This window comes from Lynx canadensis, chromosome C2 (genome assembly GCF_007474595.2).
Source record: "Lynx canadensis isolate LIC74 chromosome C2, mLynCan4.pri.v2, whole genome shotgun sequence".
In the NCBI taxonomy this organism is placed as follows: Eukaryota; Metazoa; Chordata; class Mammalia; order Carnivora; family Felidae; genus Lynx; species Lynx canadensis.
Window position 1 is genome coordinate 11981437 of NC_044311.2, and position 18880 is coordinate 12000316.

Genomic DNA, 18880 nt, shown 5'->3' on the forward strand with positions numbered 1-18880 from the left:
AAGACGCAGACTCATAGATGCAGAGGACAGATGGGTGGTTGCCAGAGATGGGGAGTCAGGGTAGGAGAAATGGACGAAGGGGATCAAAAGGCAAAAAGAAAACAAACTGAAACAAATAAATAACAACACCTAAGGCCTGTCTGAGTAGCCGAACAGCCTGGGCTGCTGTTTACAGTTGTGCAGGTTGTACCCTGCACACTCTATGGGGCACCATTTATACCACTGTCTAGAAGAAAAATAAAATTATAAGTGAATAAATAAATAAATAAATAAATAGGGTTTATGGGACACCATGCATTTATTGGCTATTGGTGGGGCTCTGACAGCTATTTTTTGGGGGGTGCTTTAGACTCCCTTGTGAGGAACTTGTCCTCTCAGAAAATGGATGGTGTTTAAGCACCCACCTCTTTTGTTGAAGGGGATGCCTTTGTATTTCAACAGAATCTGAATCATTTGACTAGCATCCGAGATGCTAACACAACAGGCTCTCATAAAAAAAAAAACCCTGGGTGATGGGAACATGTCACCTCCAAAAAATGTTATATGTTCGCCAGTGCTTTGCAAGACAGGAACTGATGCATGGATGCACAAAATGATTTTTTTCTCGCCTTATTCTGTCACCTTACCATCCAAAGATCATTAGAACATAGATTTCCTGGAGAATAGGAAACTATCCTGTCTTTGGACAGCTTTAGGACTCATTAGAAAGACACAGGATTCCTGGCTTCAAGTTTACAGCAGCACTATTACGGGGAGACGTTAAAATAAATACAAACCTACCATTCTGTCCACTGCCTAGTTCATGTTCTCCCTCTCCCTGGCCTGGATTATCACCATCCTATCTCCCCACCTCCAATTCTTGATCTGCCATCTGACCTCTACACCTGTTAAATCTCTCTAAAGCCCTCTTCTTATCCCGTCGTAGATAAGGCTTCCTACTGCCCACCAAGTAACACCTAAATTCTTTCTATTCAAGTTACTGCAAGATCAGTCCCCATGCCACCCTCCCAACACTCACTTCTCCCATTTATAGATCTTGCCTCTTGGACAAACAAATTGTTGGGATTTCCTGGACACCAACGTACACATTCATTGTTTTTTGTTTTTTGTTTTTTACCTGGTTCGCGTTGCCTTTTTATCGTGAATGTTTTTGCCATGACGTTTGTTTCTACCCCATCACAACCAATTCGTACTAATGAGAAATAAATCTTGATTCCCTAAGCCTGCCCCGCTACATTCTTGACTAACTTGCCATTTTTCAGTGGTCTCCATATCAGCTCAGGGCTCCACCGTTTACCTGGTGGCACAGGTGCCAAACCCAAGGGTCACCTTAGATCCTATTGTTTTATTTACCCCCTACGTTCAATTCACCAGCAAGTCCTCTTGGCTTTCCCACCAAAATGTCTCCCGTAGCGCAGCACTTCTCTGCATCTCCACTGCTACCTTCACATCATAGCTTCAGTTCTCTGTTGCCTGGACCTTCCACAGGATTTCCTCAGTAATCTACGTCCACGTGCGCCTCTGCGTGGAATCAGACTAATCTTCTATAAATGTAAATCCCATCATGTTACTCCTCTGTTTAAAACCCTTAAGTGGCTTCGTGTCGCTTTTAGAATAAAATGCCTTACCTGATCTGCTCCCTGTCGGTCTTTCCAAAGCTCACCTGGTTCCTTCTTTTCCCTTTTCCTCCCACTTAGGCTGCGCAGTCCTTTTCTGTTTCTTTCAGGGGCCAATTTACAGATTATTTGCATTTTCTGTTCCTTCCTGCTAGGCTGTTCTCCTTCCACATCTTTTTTACATCTGGTTCCCTAAAACACGTCAATACGAATGTCTCTGCCTTAGAAATAGTTTCCCAGGACCAGATCTAAAATAGCTTCTTCTCCTTATTCTATTGAGTCATTCAAGTAATTTCCTTCAGAGCATTTATTAGAGCCTGCAATTATTTTAATTGGCTATCTGTTTGCCTTTTTATTGACTACATCTCCTGTCTACCCGAGTAAATGTAAATTTGTGTCTTCTTGTTCATCTTGCACATGACGGGCACTAAGTAAGTATTTGCTGAATGGTTGAATGAACGGTCATCCTAACTACCGTCTAATCCAGGTGGCCTTTCTGCTTCGCGCATTCAGAAGCTCTTCTCTGGAATTTCAGTGTGTTTTGTCTGACCTCAAGCTTCATACTTTACACCCTCTGGATGGGATTCTAGGTATTCGTAAACATGTCTGATTGTCGTTACGAGATTTTGAGGTTACCATCTGTGTGTCTGATTCATCTCTGAGTTCCCCCACCGTGCCTATCCCAATGTCTTGCACACAGTATTCAGTAAATATTTCACCAAGTGTAAATGTAAGCAATATTGATTCACTGTGGATTTCAGCTAATTTCTTAATTTCTTTCTCTCTGCCTATGGGTAGCCACCCCTCTTTAGCTGAATAATATTGTAAGCATAGCTTTGCCTTTTACTCCTACGTCGTCATATTTGTGGGTTGCACTGTGGAAATCATTCAGTTCCTAAAAAGGCTCTGTGATTCTGCAGCATTGCAGAGGTAGACTCAGAAGCTAAATCCCTACATTCGTTACTATTACCCAAATCTCCAGAGGTTTTGTGGCCAATGCCTTGTATTGTTGTTATTTATTAATCTTTGTTTATTTTCTATAGTCTTTTTAATTGTAGGTTGCCCATAGTTACCCTCTCATTGATATGTTGTTTTAAGACAACAAAATGGCTTAAAAACGGGCATGAAATTTGAAAGGGATGCAAACAAATTACGAGCCCAGCAGTACCACCCAGGTGCATCAAGTAAATTAGGCATCCGCTCTTTTAAGATTAGAAGAGACACCGGACGTAGAAAACTCCAGAACAGAAGGGTGTTTCTTCAACTTGCTCTTTCAGCCATATTTCCCTTCATTCTGTCTCCCTAAATATTCTCTTTTCAGATGTTTAGCAACTTGAGGACAAAAACTGTGTTTCTTATCTCTGTAGCCCTAGGCACCAAGTTGGGTGCTTGGTAATTGTCCCTTATTAATTTATTAATTAATGCTATCCTCTTTTGCAGGCGTTGATTTTCATGCCCATCTTGGACTGGCCTATTGGGCTTTCCAGGTCCCGACTCTCAGACCTCCCTTGGTCCCCATTGTCTTTTGCACACGTTTTTGGAAGCGTTCCTTGGCTCCCACCCAGATGCCTGGATTCCTCTTTTGATCTATTGTTCCTCCTTCCTATCCTTTGGAAGCAAGCATTATTTTCCTATTGCTAATTTTCTCTTAACGATTAAAGAGTCTTGGATGGGACTCTTGGCTCTAACTGGCAGACTTTCTGATAAAGACCTAAGGCTATTAATTCTAACTTTTACCTGAGCCAACAGTGGAATGTGGGTGCCAAAAAAGAGTTCATATAGACTCAGTCACATTAATAGTTACTATTTCTTGTTCTCTTTAGACTGTTCCTGGCACTTTGCTCAGCACCTTACATGCTTTGCCACATTTAACCCTTCCAGTGACTCCTTAAAATAGACATGGCTATTTCCTCCCTTCACCAGATAAAAAATCTGGTGATTTACATGGAATGTAAATAACATGGATGAAGTCATAGGAGCACAATTAGAATTTGGACCAGGATCTGCCTGGTTTCAACGCTTAAGCTTTGGTATCAGCTAGGATGCTCATGGGAGCCTTATTAATGGAATCATGGTGACCAGAGCACGGGAAATATGAATTCACTCTATTTAAATTAAAAAAAATTAATGTTTATTTATTTTTGAGAGAGAGATAGAGACAGAGCATGAGTGGGGGAGGGGCAGAGAGAGAGGGAGATACAGAATCTGAAGCAGGCTCCAGGCTCTGAGCTGTCGCACAGAGCCCAGCGTGGGGCTCGATCTCATGAACTGCGAGATCATGACCTGAACCAAAGTCGGATGCTTAACCAACTCAGCTACCCAGGTGCCCCTGAATTCACTGTATTCTAGAGCTGGGGATACCACACCTGGATTTTTGTGCTATGCCTCCTTTTATAAGAAATAAACTGACCCAGACTCGTGACCATGGGCTATCAGAAACCATTGAAGAAACTGGAGTAGTTCTAACTAGAAAAAAAAAAGAGAGAGGGAGAGAGAGATTTAGATGATAGTTGAAAGAAGTCTCCCCGTATTTGGCTCAGAGCCCTGTGGAAGAGAAATTAGACATGTACCCACTTACTGCCAAAGCCTGTGGAAATGACACAAATGCGTACGTGAAGTCACGCTGAGAGGAATTTTTGTGACCATTCCAGCTGTCAGTGGGGTGCTACTCTACGTGATGCAGTTTTAAAATTATGATTATTCATTATACCGATACTCAAGGAGAAGACACGTCCTCTAATTCAGAAGTTTCCCCCGATACCTCGACTTCTCTTACAACCCTGAGCCTTAACCACGAATGTCGGCATAGTTTATATTCAAAACATCTTATGAGGGTCCTTCTCGTGCCATTGGACACCTGTCTTCTGGTTGGTTATTCAGTACTCTGAGGCTCTCGGTTAACTGAGGACAGGAATTGAGTCTACTTTATCTTGCTGTCATTACTACCTCCCAGACATGGCCTTACGAACTGTAGATGCCTGCGGAACAGAATCTTGTTGGTCCTCCCCAGAGCTTCAGTATGTTATTTACCCCGGTTTCACCATTTACTAGCTCTGTGATGCTGGGCAAGCCAGTGAAACTGTCTGTGTCTCAGTTTCCTCAGCCGTAACACGGAATACATAACTGGAGTTTTGGCGACCGTTAAATTTGTTAAATCTGTAAAACTTCGAGAACAGAGCTGGACACGTAGCCTGTAGACATGTCTCGTGTGGCTGTAACATTTTGAGGACCTAATCTCCCCGTGAGACTTGGAGGTCCTTGAGGAAATGATCCACTTCGCGTGTTTGGCCCCTAAACTGGTTGGTGGCCTGTGTGGCAGGTGATGGCTACATGCTTGTTGAAATGAATGCCTAAGTATTAAAGTTTAGAGAGTGCCTAGACAATTAAAGCTGTTAGATTTTGGGAGGACCTTAGCGGTCACCAGAACAGTGAATCGTAAGTCCAGCTGGACATTAGTGTGTTTTTCAGCAGCGTTAGTGTAAGTTAGAGCGCTTGCCGAATTCCAGATTTTGAACACAGCCTAGAACAAAATCGTTTGAGTAGCGACTTAGGCATCTGAATCTTACTCAGCTTTTCTGGTAGCCAGCCCAGCACTTTCCTTTGTGTCCTATTTTGTGGATAAGGAAACTGAGACATAAAGAGGTTGTACTCTCCCAGGATCGGGGAGCTTGGGAGAGAGATCGAGACTAGAACTCAGCTAACTTGACATCGTGGCCACTGGGTTGTGCAGGGGATCTTTGGATTGTATGAAGGGATTGGGTAAGATGACTTCCCAGACGTCTCTGCCGTTAGCCAGGCGGTCCTCAGAGTTACTGAGTGCCTACCCGTGCTAGCTGCTGAACGGGTTTCTGACGTGACCAGGAAAATGAGACACGCATCCTTTTCCTGTAGGATTTTACAGTCTGGTGCAAGAAATCAAACCGCTGCACAGAAACCACAGTGCAAGCTGGAGAGTGACAAGGCAGGAGGTGTGGAGAGCCGCCCGCTCAGTGGGGGCTGAACTGCATGACCTCCATCTTGTGTCCTGAACATTCTGGCAGGAAGTACTGCTGTGTTTATGGGGCAACCCCCCACTCTGTGGCCCCTCTTTCTACTCTTCCACTGTGGCCCCTTGGTCTAGAGTTCATTACCTTGTCATTTGACCACGCTGAGGAGATTTTCCCTTTCTACTACCGTAGCTTACTATCACATGGAGTTTCACTTCTCCTCCGTGCACTTATCTATTTAATAAGTATTATTGGTTGCCTGTTACTGTTAGCTAAAATTTATTGAGCCAGCTAATATTAATGACTTTTTTTTTTTGTGTGCCCACTACGTAGCAGGCACTGTTTTAAGTCTTCGTCGGTGTTAATTTACTTAATCCTGCGTCAAAGGAAGAGGCCACTGCTCAATAACTGAAACAATATTTGAAGTTGAATGTATTGTTTGCTCACCAGGGAAATCTGCGCATCTCTTTGAACAAAGCAAACATTGATCTCATACAGAGCTTTGGGAGGCATGGGATTGGAGAGCCGGTGGACATTCACAAGTCAGAGTTTAAGGGGTCAACTGCCTTTCACATTTGGAAGTGTGGTTCCTAGGGTGAGGCTGGATGGACTGACTTTCAGAAGTCAAATTCCTACAAGAAAAGGAAGGAGAGAGCATAGAAAGAGAGAGGCTGCAGCAAAAAGTATGGAGAGGAGAGGAAAGTGAGAACCTCCGTGTGCAGTTTCCTTTCACAGTCCAGAAGCTACAGCTCAGTTTTCCTGTTGAACCTGTTCCCTGTTCTTCTTCCTGTTCCTCCGTGTCTTCTGTAGGCCATGGATTGTATGAATTGTATTCTATATCTACCCCATCCCCAGCCAAAGTTGTCTCCCGCTCAGTTAGTCAGGTAACTTACAATGGCGTCGCAGAGAAGGGGACATTATCATTGGTTGGTTGAAGGGCCAAGGAGAGCTTCTTCTATTTAATAGCCAACAAAGGCTTATCAGACTCCTATAAATTGCCAGGTACTTTCTAGGTGTTACAGAAACACAAGCGAAACCAACAGACAGAAGCTTATACAGCCAAACCTCTATTGGAGAGACAGATACTTAGACAAATAAGCAAATAAGTTTATATTATATGTAACATCATGGTCACTAATTTTGAGTCAAATAAAGCAAAGAAAGAAGGTGGAGGTGAGAAGTGGCTACAGTTTGAAATCAGGTCGTCAAGAAGGCCTCTTTGAGAAGCTCATGTTTAAGAAAAGAGTGGAGAATAGTGAAGAGGCCAAGGTGGATGGAACTTGGTGAGCTTGGAGGACAGTAGTAATAGATGAGGTTTGAAGTCCAGGAGATGATGGGGACAGGAGATCATTTAGGGCCTTAGAGCTCATTATAAGGACTTTGACTTTTTGGTTGATGACATACAGAGCCATTGGATGGTTTAAGTCAGCCTTGATCTGACATATCGATTCAAGGGAACATAAGAGCTACTATGTTGAGCACAGTCCATACGACATGCAGGACAAGGGTGAGAGCCAAGGGTTAGCTGGGAGGCTACTGCACTAATCCAAGCTTTTGATGGTGGTTTGGACTAAGGTGGTAGGGGAAGGGGTGATGAAAAACAGTCATATTTTGGATTTATTCTTCATGGAAGATTCTTCCCATTGAAAGACTTCATTATTAACCACTATACACACTAGCAGTTAGATTGGAAATCCTGGGTACATATCCCAGAAGATCACAGTTTGACCTACTTACACAACCTTCAGAGGGTCTTTTCCAACCTGGGAAAAAGCATGGGGAAGAAGAGGCACATTGTCACATCTGGCAATAGAATTAGAATGTATATATCAAGAAAAGAAGCATAATCTGTCTCCAGTTCTTTATAGTTTTTATAGATTTTCTCACAGATAATTGCATGAAATATGGGGATTTCTTTGCTGTGGAGACAAAGATGACTTTAGTTTCAATTTCACTGCTTTTCTGGTTGCAAGTGGGTGTTTGACATTTTGTGTGTGTGTGAGAGAGAGAGAGACAGAGAGAGGAGAGAGAGAGAGAGAGAGTGATTCTGAGAGAGCTACAGAGTGACTGCTATTCCCTGAACGATAAAAACCTGAAATCCTACTAATGAGGTTAAAAAAACTAACTTTTTCTCTCTGCCTAATAATAGCCCTGCCTACTGACATAACCAGGGTTCCCTGAATAATCGCCCTCTTTTCCAGTTTATTTTTAGAACCTAAAATTGGGAGGGAGGAAAGTGCCTTTAGGTGTTACAGGCTTCCCATCTGAGAGCTCAAACCCTGGGCTTCCACATTTGGCCCTGAGCCGTGTTGAATGCACCCTTCCAAGTGAAAGATAAGTCAAAGTGAAGGGTGGAACTGAAATCCGTCCTTGGAGCTCTGGATGGTTTACCCTTCAGCGTGAGGTTAAAAGATTGATCCTTTGCTGCAGAACCCGGCTTTCCCAAATTGGGGAATCTGCCTGTGCCATTTTTATCTGCCTCCATGGACACCAATTGGGTTCGCCAGTGACAGAAGTAAAGCCACAGAATTTTACCAAAATAAACTACTTTGAGGAAAAGACGGACTTTAAGGCATAATACATGTTAATACTGTTATGCTTTTTATGCTTCAGTAAGCATAAAAATATTTGAAACGCTTATGGGCCACTGGCATACGTTTCTGGAAATTTCCACAATGTACATTACAGGAGGAAAGAGAGACACTGATTAGAGAGAGAATAAAATTGAATCAAAGCTTGTGACAGATATTGGTGGAATATTTGGATGAAGTTGCCAGAATTATTTTTGTGGAGGGCTATTTTGGGTAGGCAGTAACCTTTATTCTCAGATATAGATTTCCATGTTGACTTTTAACCTTTAGTCACTGACTGGCAGTTGTACCTTCCTGAAAATGTTCTGTTCCATCCTTCTGCCTGTGCCCAAACTGGAAGTTTGAAAAATTTAAGGGTATCAAATGTGGGTTTACACCAACCATCATGCGTCTCACTTTCCTTTTCTTCTTCTTCCGTAAAAAAGTGGCTGAGTACATGTGAGGAGGGGCCCTCAGGGACAAAAGCAGTGTCTTTAATATAGAGGGTCATTTAAGCATGAGCTTCAAATGTAAAGTTAAGAGAGGTGACCTAGAGATCATTTTTTCTTCAGGAATGACTCATTCCTACGAAAGGAATATATGGCAGTCCTTAACAAATTGCAGAAGAGTGGATGTGCACAAAAGAGACATGGGCTTGTGTCTACAATCATCTTTTTGTACATGTGTTTGAAAGGTGTTTGCAAGAGTGAGTAAAGTAGGTTGAATTTACATTTCTTGAGCTCCTCCGCACTCCCTGATGCTAAACAAGATGCTGCAGGAATGGAAAATAGAACTTTCTTTCCTTAACTCTATTATGCCATTGGGAACTATAAAAAAACTGTCAGCTTCAATGCCCCACATGTATTAAAAGAGATATGGGGCGCCTGGGTGGCTCAGTCGGTTGAGCATCCAACTTTGGCTCAGGTCATGTTCTCGCGGTTCAAGGGTTCGAGCCCCGCGTCGGGCTCTGTGCTGACAGCTCAGAGCCTGGAGCCTGCTTCCGATTCTGTGTCTCCCTCTCTCTCTGCCCCTCCCCCACGCACATTCTGTCTTTCTCAAAAATAAATAAAAACATTGAAAAAAAGAGATACACCATTCGAAGCTGGGGTAGTGACCCATTTTTCCCCTTGTGTTTTGTTGTGATCTACTTAGATTCCATCTCAGACATGATCTGTTTGTGTGCTTGCAGGAGACCCCCGTCAACAAGAGATGGTTCCAAGTAAGAAGAGTGCCGTTCTCGTGGATGGGGTTGTACTGAACGGCCCCACAACAGACGCAAAAGCAGGAGAAAAATTTGTGGAAGACGCCTGTAGGCTAATCATGGAAGAGGTGGTTTTGAAGGCTACGGATGTCAGTGAGAAGGTAAAAATAAAAGACACCTGTCAGAAATCTGAGGCATGGGAAAGATAGGTTCTTTCCCAATCCGGTGGTTCGATGTAAGGGAAAATGGGAAGCTCATGCTGTTATTTCCTTCCTACCTTTGTTTCAAGGGGATCCCGGGAACCAAAGTGTGAGCCCCACCCCCTTCCCCCCAGCATCTACTTTCCTAGGAGGGTTGGCGCCTAACTTTGGCAGCCATCTTTTCTTGGGAGACTGGCTGAGACCTCAGACCTTGACCATGAGGGCATGAAACACAGGAATGAAGCTTCTGCGCTTCAATCAACCGTGTTGATTATAAATAACCTGATGATCTGATTTATACACGCCCTAAAAAATACTCTGCTCTCCATTGTCATGGGCACATTCTTTTTGTTACTGGTAAAGCACAAGCAGAATGGGGAAAAGGGTATGAAAAGTTTTAAAATTGATCTAAAGGTCCTTCTCAGGAGCTTGTCTGAGCTCAACTGGAAATCTTGGTTAAGTCTGACTTCTGACTGGCACCAGTTACTGGTCCTAGGTTTCAAATTCAGGCTCCAATTCAGATTCAAACTGATACTTCAATTATTACTAATAATATCTACTCTTAGGAGTATTTACTGTGTGCCAGGTGATGTTCTCAGGACTATTCCGTATGAATTTGTGCATTTAATCCTTACAAAAACACTAAGAAGCAGGGGCTATATGTTAACTCTCTTTTAAGGATGAGGAAAAAAGTGAGGCACAGGAGGTCAAGTCCTCTGCCCAAGATCACGTGTTAGTAGGTATTAGCGGTGGCACGAAAATCCACGCAGCCTGGCTTGAGTCTGTGCTTTGAACTTCTCCTCTGTGTGTCTCTTATAATTGCTCAATAATCCTTTATCACATTGATTATCTTTCATATTGGAGTTGAAAGTATCAACGAATAGATGTATAGGAGGGATTCTTATTCCAATTCTATTAGTCAAAAATAAATATCGTTTAAAAAAGATTTTGAATGTGGAACGGTATTTATTCTGAATTTTTGATCACACGCATTTGGGAAAACTAATAGGAGTAAAGACGAAAGTGTCTCGTGAACTTAGAATAGCTACATTCCAGGCAAAATCACTGATGGTATTTCTTGCTTACATATTTATAATTGCATATTTTCTGGTCTTATCTGTACTTGTGAAATATTTTGGACCGGCTTCACTTTGGAGCACACTGCTTTGCTGGTAAGCTTTTTTCCTTTTTAATTGGCCTCTATTCAGTCATTAAATATTAACTGAGTATTAGCTATGGGTAAGCCATTATATTTGGCCCTGGGGGATATAAAGACAAATAAGATAAAAGCTCGGCTTTGAACAGAATTTATAGTCTAATTGGAAGGATAAGTTTTCACTGGACAAGAGAACAGGGGGTCCCAGTAAGAATGTGATAAATGTGTGTGATTGGGGCTGACTTCGGGGATTTCACAGAGGAGTGGGCAGTCTGAGCTTTGATGTGGGTTGTGAAGGTCAAGTAAGATTTTGAAGGGCAGAGAGAAGGCGACCCATGTGTGCTGAAGAAAGCGGGAAGGCAAAGAATGGAAAGAGCATTGCAAAAGGGAAATTTTGCCCAGAAAGAAGGGCTCATGTAGGGGACTAATGGGAGATAAGACAAGAAGGGGAGACTTAAGATCTTAAGTTATCAGTTAAGGAACCACAAGTTGATTGCAGTACAGTCACCGTGTCTCTCCATGTGAAGTTGGGTTGAAAGCTATGTTGAATTTGGGAGAAGGAGGTGGAATTTTTATGTCGTGAATATAGTCTACTTTCTCAGAGATCCAACAGGGCACCTTTGAAAGGTGACCTTCAGATACATCCCCACACTTTGTGAGTTGATTACTTCTAGTGCCTTCTCTTACAGACATTAAAAAAAAATTGAGTTACAGGGACGCCTGGGTGGCTCAGTCAGCTAAGCACCCAGCTCTTGACTTCAGCTTGGATCATGATCTCACAGTTTATGGGTTCGAGCCCTACACTGGGCTCTGTGCTGACAGTGTGGAGCCTGCTTGGGATTCTGTCTCCCTCTCTCTCTGCCCCTCCCCTGCTTGCTCTCTATCTCTGTCTCAAAATAAATAAAAGTTAAAAAAAAAACTTAAAAAATTAAGTTATAATTTACTTTTAGTAACATTTGCTCCTTTCGGTGTGTGGCTATATGAGTTTGATAAGTCATGTAACTACACCACAATCAAGATATAGAACAGTTCCATCACCCCCTCTACAATCAACCCTGGGACCATCTATAGTCAACCCTGCCCCTCGCCTTAGCCCCTGACAGCTGCTGACCTATTTTCTGTGCCCGTATTTTTTTTTTTTTTTTGCCTTTTCCAGAATGTCAGATAGGTGGGATTCTATCACAAGAGGCCTTTTGAGGCTTGCAATTTTCCCTCAGCAAAATGCATCTGAGATTTATTCATGTTGTTGTGTATACAGGGATGCCTCATTTCACTTTAGTGTCCTTTGTAAATATTATGTTTTCTACAAGTTGGGGGGTCTGTGGCAACCCTCCTATTGGTGCCATTTTCCAACAGCATTTGCTCACTTCGTGTCTCTGTGTTGCATTTTGGTAATTCTCACATTATTTCAAACTTTTTCATTATTACATCTGTTATGTATTATAACAAATTCTAAAATATTGGAATATTTTTTATATTTCTTACGATCAGGGATCTCTGATATTTCTGTTGTAGTTGTGTTGAGGCACCACAAACCACACCCATATGACAGTGAACTTAACTGTTTGTATTCTGACTGTTCTACCCATTGGCATTTAGTTCCCCGGTTTCTCCACCCTGTCCTTGGGCCTCCCTATTTGGAGACACAACAGTATTGAAATAAGACCACTGAATAACCCTGAAATGGCCTCTGGGTGTTCACATGAAAGGAACAGGTGCATGTCTCTCACTTTAAATCAAAAGCTAAGTGGCACCTGGGTGGCTCAGTCGGTTAAGCGTCCGACTTCAGCTCAGGTCATGATCTCACGATTCGTGGGTTTGAGCCCCACGTCAGGCTCTGTGCTGACAGCCCAGAGCCTGGAGCCTGCTTCAGATTCTGTGTCTCCCTCTTGCTCTCTGCCCCTCTCCCGCTTGTGCTCTGTCTCTCTGTGTCTCTCCAAAATAAATAAAAATGTTAAAAAAAATTTTTTTAAATCAAAAGCTAGGAATGATTCAGCTTAGTGAGGAAGGCATTTTGAAAGCCAAGATAGGCCAAAAGCTAGGCACTTTGCATCCGTTAGCCACATCGTGGCTACAAAAGGAAAAGTTCTCGAAGAAAATGAAAAAGTGCTACTCCAGTGAACACATGAATGATGAGATAGTAAAACAACCTTACTGCTGATATGGAGAAAGCATTAGTGGTCTGGGTAGAAGACCAAACCAGCCACAACGTTATCTCTTAAGCCAAAGGCTGATCCGGAGCAAGGCCCTAACTCTCCTCCATTCTAGGAAGGCTGAGAGAGGTGAGGGAGCTGCAGAAGAAAAGTTTGAAGCTAGCAGAGAGTGGTTCGTGAGGTGTAAGGGAAGAAGCCGTCTCTGTAACAAAAAAGTTCAGGGTGAAGCAGCCAGTGCTGACACAGAAACTACAGCAGGTTATCCAAAAGACCTACACTAAACACAGATTTTCAATGCAGATGAAACAGCCGTCTATTGGAAGATGCCACCTAGGACTTTTAAGCTGGAGAGGAGAGGCCAGGCCCGGCTTCAAAGCTTCAAAGGGCAGGCTGACTGTCTTGTTAGGGGCTAATACAGCTGGTGACTTGAAGCCAGTGCTCACTGACCATTCTGAAAATCCCAGGGCCCTTTAGGACGTTGCTAAATCTCCCGTGCCTGTGCTCCGTAAATGGAACAACAATGCCTGGATGACAGCACCTCTGTTTATAACATAGTTTACTCGATATTTTCAGCCCAGAGTTGAGACCTACTGCTCAGAAGAGAGATTCCTTTCAAAATATCACTGCTCATTCATAATGCACATAGTGTCACCCAAGAGCTCTGATAGAGATGTGCAAGATGAATGGTCCCATGCCTGCTAACATAACACCCATTCTGCAGTCCGTGGATCAAGGAGTGATTTCAACTTTCAGGTCTTATTATTTAAGAAATACATTTTGTAAGGTTATAGCTACCACAGATAGTGATTCTTCTGATAGATATGGGCAAAATAATTAAAAAAAAAAAAAAAGCATTCTGGAAAGGATTTGCCATTCCAGATGCCATAAATAACATTTGTGAAACATTGTTTCATATTGACCTTGATTCTGAAAAAGGTCCTACCGTGGGCAAGATGCTGAGAGCATCACATGCTACCGAGAAACCGTTCATGAAAGGAAGAGTCGGTTGATGCAGCAAACTTTATTGTCTTATTTTAAGAAATTGCCACACAGCCACCCCAGCCTTGAGCAGCCACCGTCTCGATCAGACAGCAGCCATCAACGCCGAGGCAAGGCCCTGTACCCCATGATGGTTTGCGTCTTTTAGCAATAAAGTAGTGTTGCTCCATAATCTCTTCAGGGGCTTCCTGGGTGAAATCTGAAACTGGCTCCTGGCAGAGGGCAGGGAGGGACCAAAGAAACGAACAGGCCACTCCAGGTTGGTGGTGGCAGTTTTAATGAGCAAAGGGAACTTACGTAGGAGACTTGTCTTGGGCGGCAGCAAGATGGGTGTATCCCTGAGCCTGCCTGCCTCATCTAGAAAGTTGATATACATAGAGATAGATAGAGGCCTCAACTGGGTTCAGCCAAATACACTGTGCGACTGTTCTCAACACCACGTCATCTCAAGACTGTGTCCCCAGAGCCGGAAATGCGACTTGAACCCACATTCCAAGGACGGGGAGGGGGTGAGTAGCCTCCAAGTGCCCGGGTCCAGCTTGTGGGTCACCTGGGTGGTCACCTCTTCTCAATGACCTCCCCCAACAAGTGTTTTTTAATTACGGTACGGACATTTTTTTGAGACATGATGCTATCGCGCACTATATATAGGACAGTGTAACCATCCCTTTTATAGGCACTGGGAAACCAAAAGTGTGTTGGACTCACTTTATTCTGATAGTCACTTTATTGAGGTGGTCTGGAGCTAAACCTGCAGTGTCTCTGAGATACGCTTGTATCAATAGTCATTCCTTTCGATGGTCTCACTTTTGATTGAACTCTACCTATTATGGTTCTCACATCAGACTTTAATTTCATACCTCTTGTACAACTTAGCATTTCCTCCTTCTTTCCCCAACCTCCCACCTCCCAGTCTCCTGACTTCCTGGCTACTCCCTTGTCTCTCTCCTCCTCTCCACAGCCTAACTTTTTAAAGAGTGTCTACACTCCCTCCCTCCCTCTCTTTCCTCACCTCCCACACCCTCACTCCATGGCAATCTGGCCTTCACTCCCACCTCTCTAAGCCAAACTGGTATTGCCAAGAACACCTCCTTGTTGATAAATCCCATGAGCACTTCTCAATCTTTATCAAATTCGGCCTCGCAGTAGGATTCGATAGTGATGACCATCTTCTCCTCAAAACGTTCTTTTTTCCTTTGTTTTAGCAGCACTACACTCTTCTCAGATTGTCCCTGCTTCTCTGGTTTGTCTTCCACCTCACAAGTGAGCTTCTCTCCCTTTGCCTGTATCTTAAGTGTTGTTGGTGCCCAGGTGAGATCCCGTGCCTTTCTTCTTAGCGGTAGGTTCTCTCTGAGCCATGTTATCCATATTGTATTTTCATAGTATATGCCTAGAACTGCGTTTCTTTCTTTCACAAGAGCTTCAGATCAACTGCTGCACTCCCTTTGGAGGTCCTGAGAGGCCTCAGACTAAATACGCTCAAACCTCATCATCCCCACCCCACATCCCACCAGATTCTCCACCCGCCTCCCCCACCCCACCATCACCACCTTCAACCCGTGCACAAAAGCTACAGACCTGAGGGTTGTCCTTGGCCCATTCTTCTCCCTCATCCTTACTGTGTAATTGAATTCTGGGTTCTATTGATTCTGCATTTTAAATATCTGTGGAAATACTTCATTCCACTGGTATCCACCTCATCCAGAATACCACCTTCTCTTGCCTGGTTTAATACAGTAACCCCTCATTTCCAATTTCACTTGGACTCGTCACATAGCAACTAAAGCTATTGTCCAAAACACAAATATGTTCATAGCATTCCCCTGTCCCAAACATTTCAGCGTCTGCCTTCGAGCCAAGTTCGAACTCTGTGACATGCCAGAGAAAATCTGTCATGATCAGAGTCTTGTTTATCCCATTCAGTCATTCATTAATCCTTTTGTTCATCACATCTTTATGGAGCACTTCTTACGTGGTGGGCACTGTGTTAGCTACTTGGGAGCAGCGAGCACAGATGGACATCTCTGCTCTTGTGGACATTGTGTGGGACATAATAAATGAATTACATGGTAGGTTGAAAGGTGGCAAGTGCTATGGAAAAAGGAAGAGCAGAAAAAGTTGGGGGGGGGCTGACAGAGATGGGACAGGGTGCAGCTCGTGATGTTAAATAAGGGAATTGGGATTGCTATCATTGAGAAAGTGACTTTGAGCAAAGCTCTGAAAGAACAGAGGAGGTTAGCCGTGAGGACATTTGGGACATGAGCATCCAGGCAGAGGGCACAGCCAGTGGGAAGACTCCAAGGTGGGGGTGTTCTTGGTCTTATTTAAGGAAGAGCACGTTAGCAGGGCAGAGCCAGCCAGGAGGGAAGCAGATCATACAGGATCATTTTTTTTTTTTTTCAACGTTTATTTATTTTTGGGACAGAGAGAGACAGAGCATGAATGGGGGAGGGGCAGAGAGAGGGAGACACAGAATCGGAAACAGGCTCCAGGCTCCGAGCCATCAGCCCAGAGCCCGACGCGGGGCTCGAACTCACGGACCGCGAGATCGTGACCTGGCTGAAGTCGGACGCTCAACCGACTGCGCCACCCAGGCGCCCCCATACAGGATCATTTTAAGTCATTGTGAGGACTTTGGCTTTACCTTGAAGGAAGTGAACCCCTGAGATATGTCAGCAGAGGAACGACCATAGCTTCGATTTAAGAGGATCATTCTGGATTCTGGCTGCTAGGCTGATGGACTGTATGGGACAAGGATAGGGGCACAAGCAGAGAGACTAGCTAGGAAGTTATCGTGGCATGTCAGCTTCCCTTCTTGGCCTCTCCTTCCTCAAACCCCATGCTCTAGCCACACCAAACTAACTTCACGCTTGAGATGTGCCCCTTGTCTTTTAGCCTTTATGACTTCCATTACTTCCGCCTAGAGTGCCCCTTGCCTCACCCCGCTGCCTAATCTTTGCTTGGTTATATATCGGTTCCTCCAGGAAGTCTTCGACCTTCCAAATCCAAGATGGGGCCCCTCATTTGTTCCAATGACATCTGGGCCACTCTCACAGCCTTGTCATGCTGAACTGTGGTGGCACATTTAAATCTCGGTCTCCCCCACCTGTCTGGGAACTGCAGGAGGGTAGGCTCCATGATGGTAACGTCCTGACTCTGTTAGGACCTGACTCTGGTGGGTGCTCAGTTAACTGCCATTGCTGAATGTCTAGGTTTGCGAGTGGCGGCCTCCCGAACAGCTGAAACAGCTTCTTGATTTGGACATGAGAAACACAGGAGAGCCACACCACAGGCTGTTGGAGCTCTGCCGGGATGTCATCCGCTACAGCGTCAAAACTAGTAAGACCTTTCGTTTGCTTCCTTCGTCCGTACCCCTGATAAATTCTTATATTTTCTTAAGCACGTATTTACCTCACAGTAAAGCTGAGGATGACAACGTTGATGAGATAAGAAAGCTAGATCAAAAAAGAGTGGTTCTGGTATGTTTGCGATGGGCCGTTTAATCCCTAAGACAGATTTTTTTTTTTTTTTTGTCAAGGCCAAAGATAAATCGATGGAAAAACCGTTGGTGTTAGTGATCATATAGAAATATCATCTGTTCCTTGGCCATCCCATCCCCCATTTATAATCATTGCTTATGTTGGTCCAAACTGCCAAAGGTCAGTTTGATAGTAGAATTTGTGAAGGGGTTTTAAATCCGAAAGTCCCAGAATATGCAAAAAGAAAAAAAAAATGCTAAGGAGGGTGTCCTTGCTATAAACAGGAATAGACGTGGAAGATACTGATGAACTCTTGGCAATTGGTACTTGCCCAATTATTCCATCAAATCTAGCAGGATCAAAACATGAAAACCCTTAGGATGGTGTAAAAAAAAAAAACAAAAAACGAACACATGGTAAGTTTCTGCTGTGATAGCTTCACAAGAAGACTTAACAACTATGATCTTTTGTAAATGCAGTAGCATGGTATTCGTCTTGTGCAGAAGTGTGATTCTAACTGTTAATATCCCATACACCCAGTGAGCAAGTTCCAAAGGTAAGAAAGTAACTTTCCCAAATATGCATTTCTCCGTGTGCTGTAAAGGTAATCTAGTGCTTAGGACCATACAGGCATTATGCTTGGTGAATTCTGACACTGAACTAAATTTAGTGGAAAGAACATAATAAAATCCTGGCTAAAAATAATTGCTTTATATTCCCTTGGGAAAGTCTGGTGTATGTATCAAAAACCCAGTTAGCATTTGAAAAGAAGAGATACATATCTTATTATTATAGTGCATGTCAGAAGTGGAGAATGACATTTAATGCAGTAGATTTTTCAGTTTACTGGATATTTTCCATAATGTTACCATGGAAATCAATCATAAATTAACACAGAACTAAAAAAAAAAATCTTATTAAAATTACTTGTAGCAATGTCTGGTTTCCTCTGCCAGATTAGAGGAAGTTTTCCACATATTATTTTTAAAAAACCATTTTCTTGGACTTTTGTTTTTTATCGAACCCCCAGTTTAAAGAGGAAAAAAAAAAGAAAACCTAAAACCAAACGCCAAGCGTCGTAATGAGAAGCCACTAACTAAAAAGGTTCCCAAATACTCAAATTTAGAAATAGACCTCCTGCCTCTTTGTTCTTTGTCATGCTGGGCTTCCTATGATTGAGAATGTCAAGTCAGTTAGCCTGGTGTTTGGTGTGAATATTCACACTGTGTAAAGCCAAGAACCTTTATGAGACCTTTTATAGGAGGGGGAAAAAAATAGAAAGTTGGAACTGGAGTTGAGTCTTAAAGGCTACTGCCTTTGAAGTAAGTTGAATTAGAAAGTTTATGTAAGCCGCATGATGAGTCACATCTTACTCCATCTACATAAGCCAGTTGCACTACGAAAAACGGTCTAATCTGAAAAATGAAAAGTCACTCCCCACCGGTAGCCCAGCGTGAACCCTGTTGGCGAGTGAAATGCGTTTAAAGATAGGGAAGTTAATATCAATATTTTCAGAAGAC

General features: G+C 43.2%; 1 protein-coding gene across 1 annotated transcript in view; it reads left to right on the forward strand.

The window, feature by feature from the left end:
* Positions 1-18880, forward strand: part of GADL1 (glutamate decarboxylase like 1) — a 168704-nt gene that overhangs the window by 20223 nt on the left and 129601 nt on the right. The window contains exons 2-3 of the mRNA XM_030330126.1: positions 9362-9534; positions 17094-17220. Coding sequence (XP_030185986.1) covers positions 9362-9534; positions 17094-17220 — 300 coding nt within the window. The remainder of the gene's footprint in view (positions 1-9361; positions 9535-17093; positions 17221-18880) is intronic.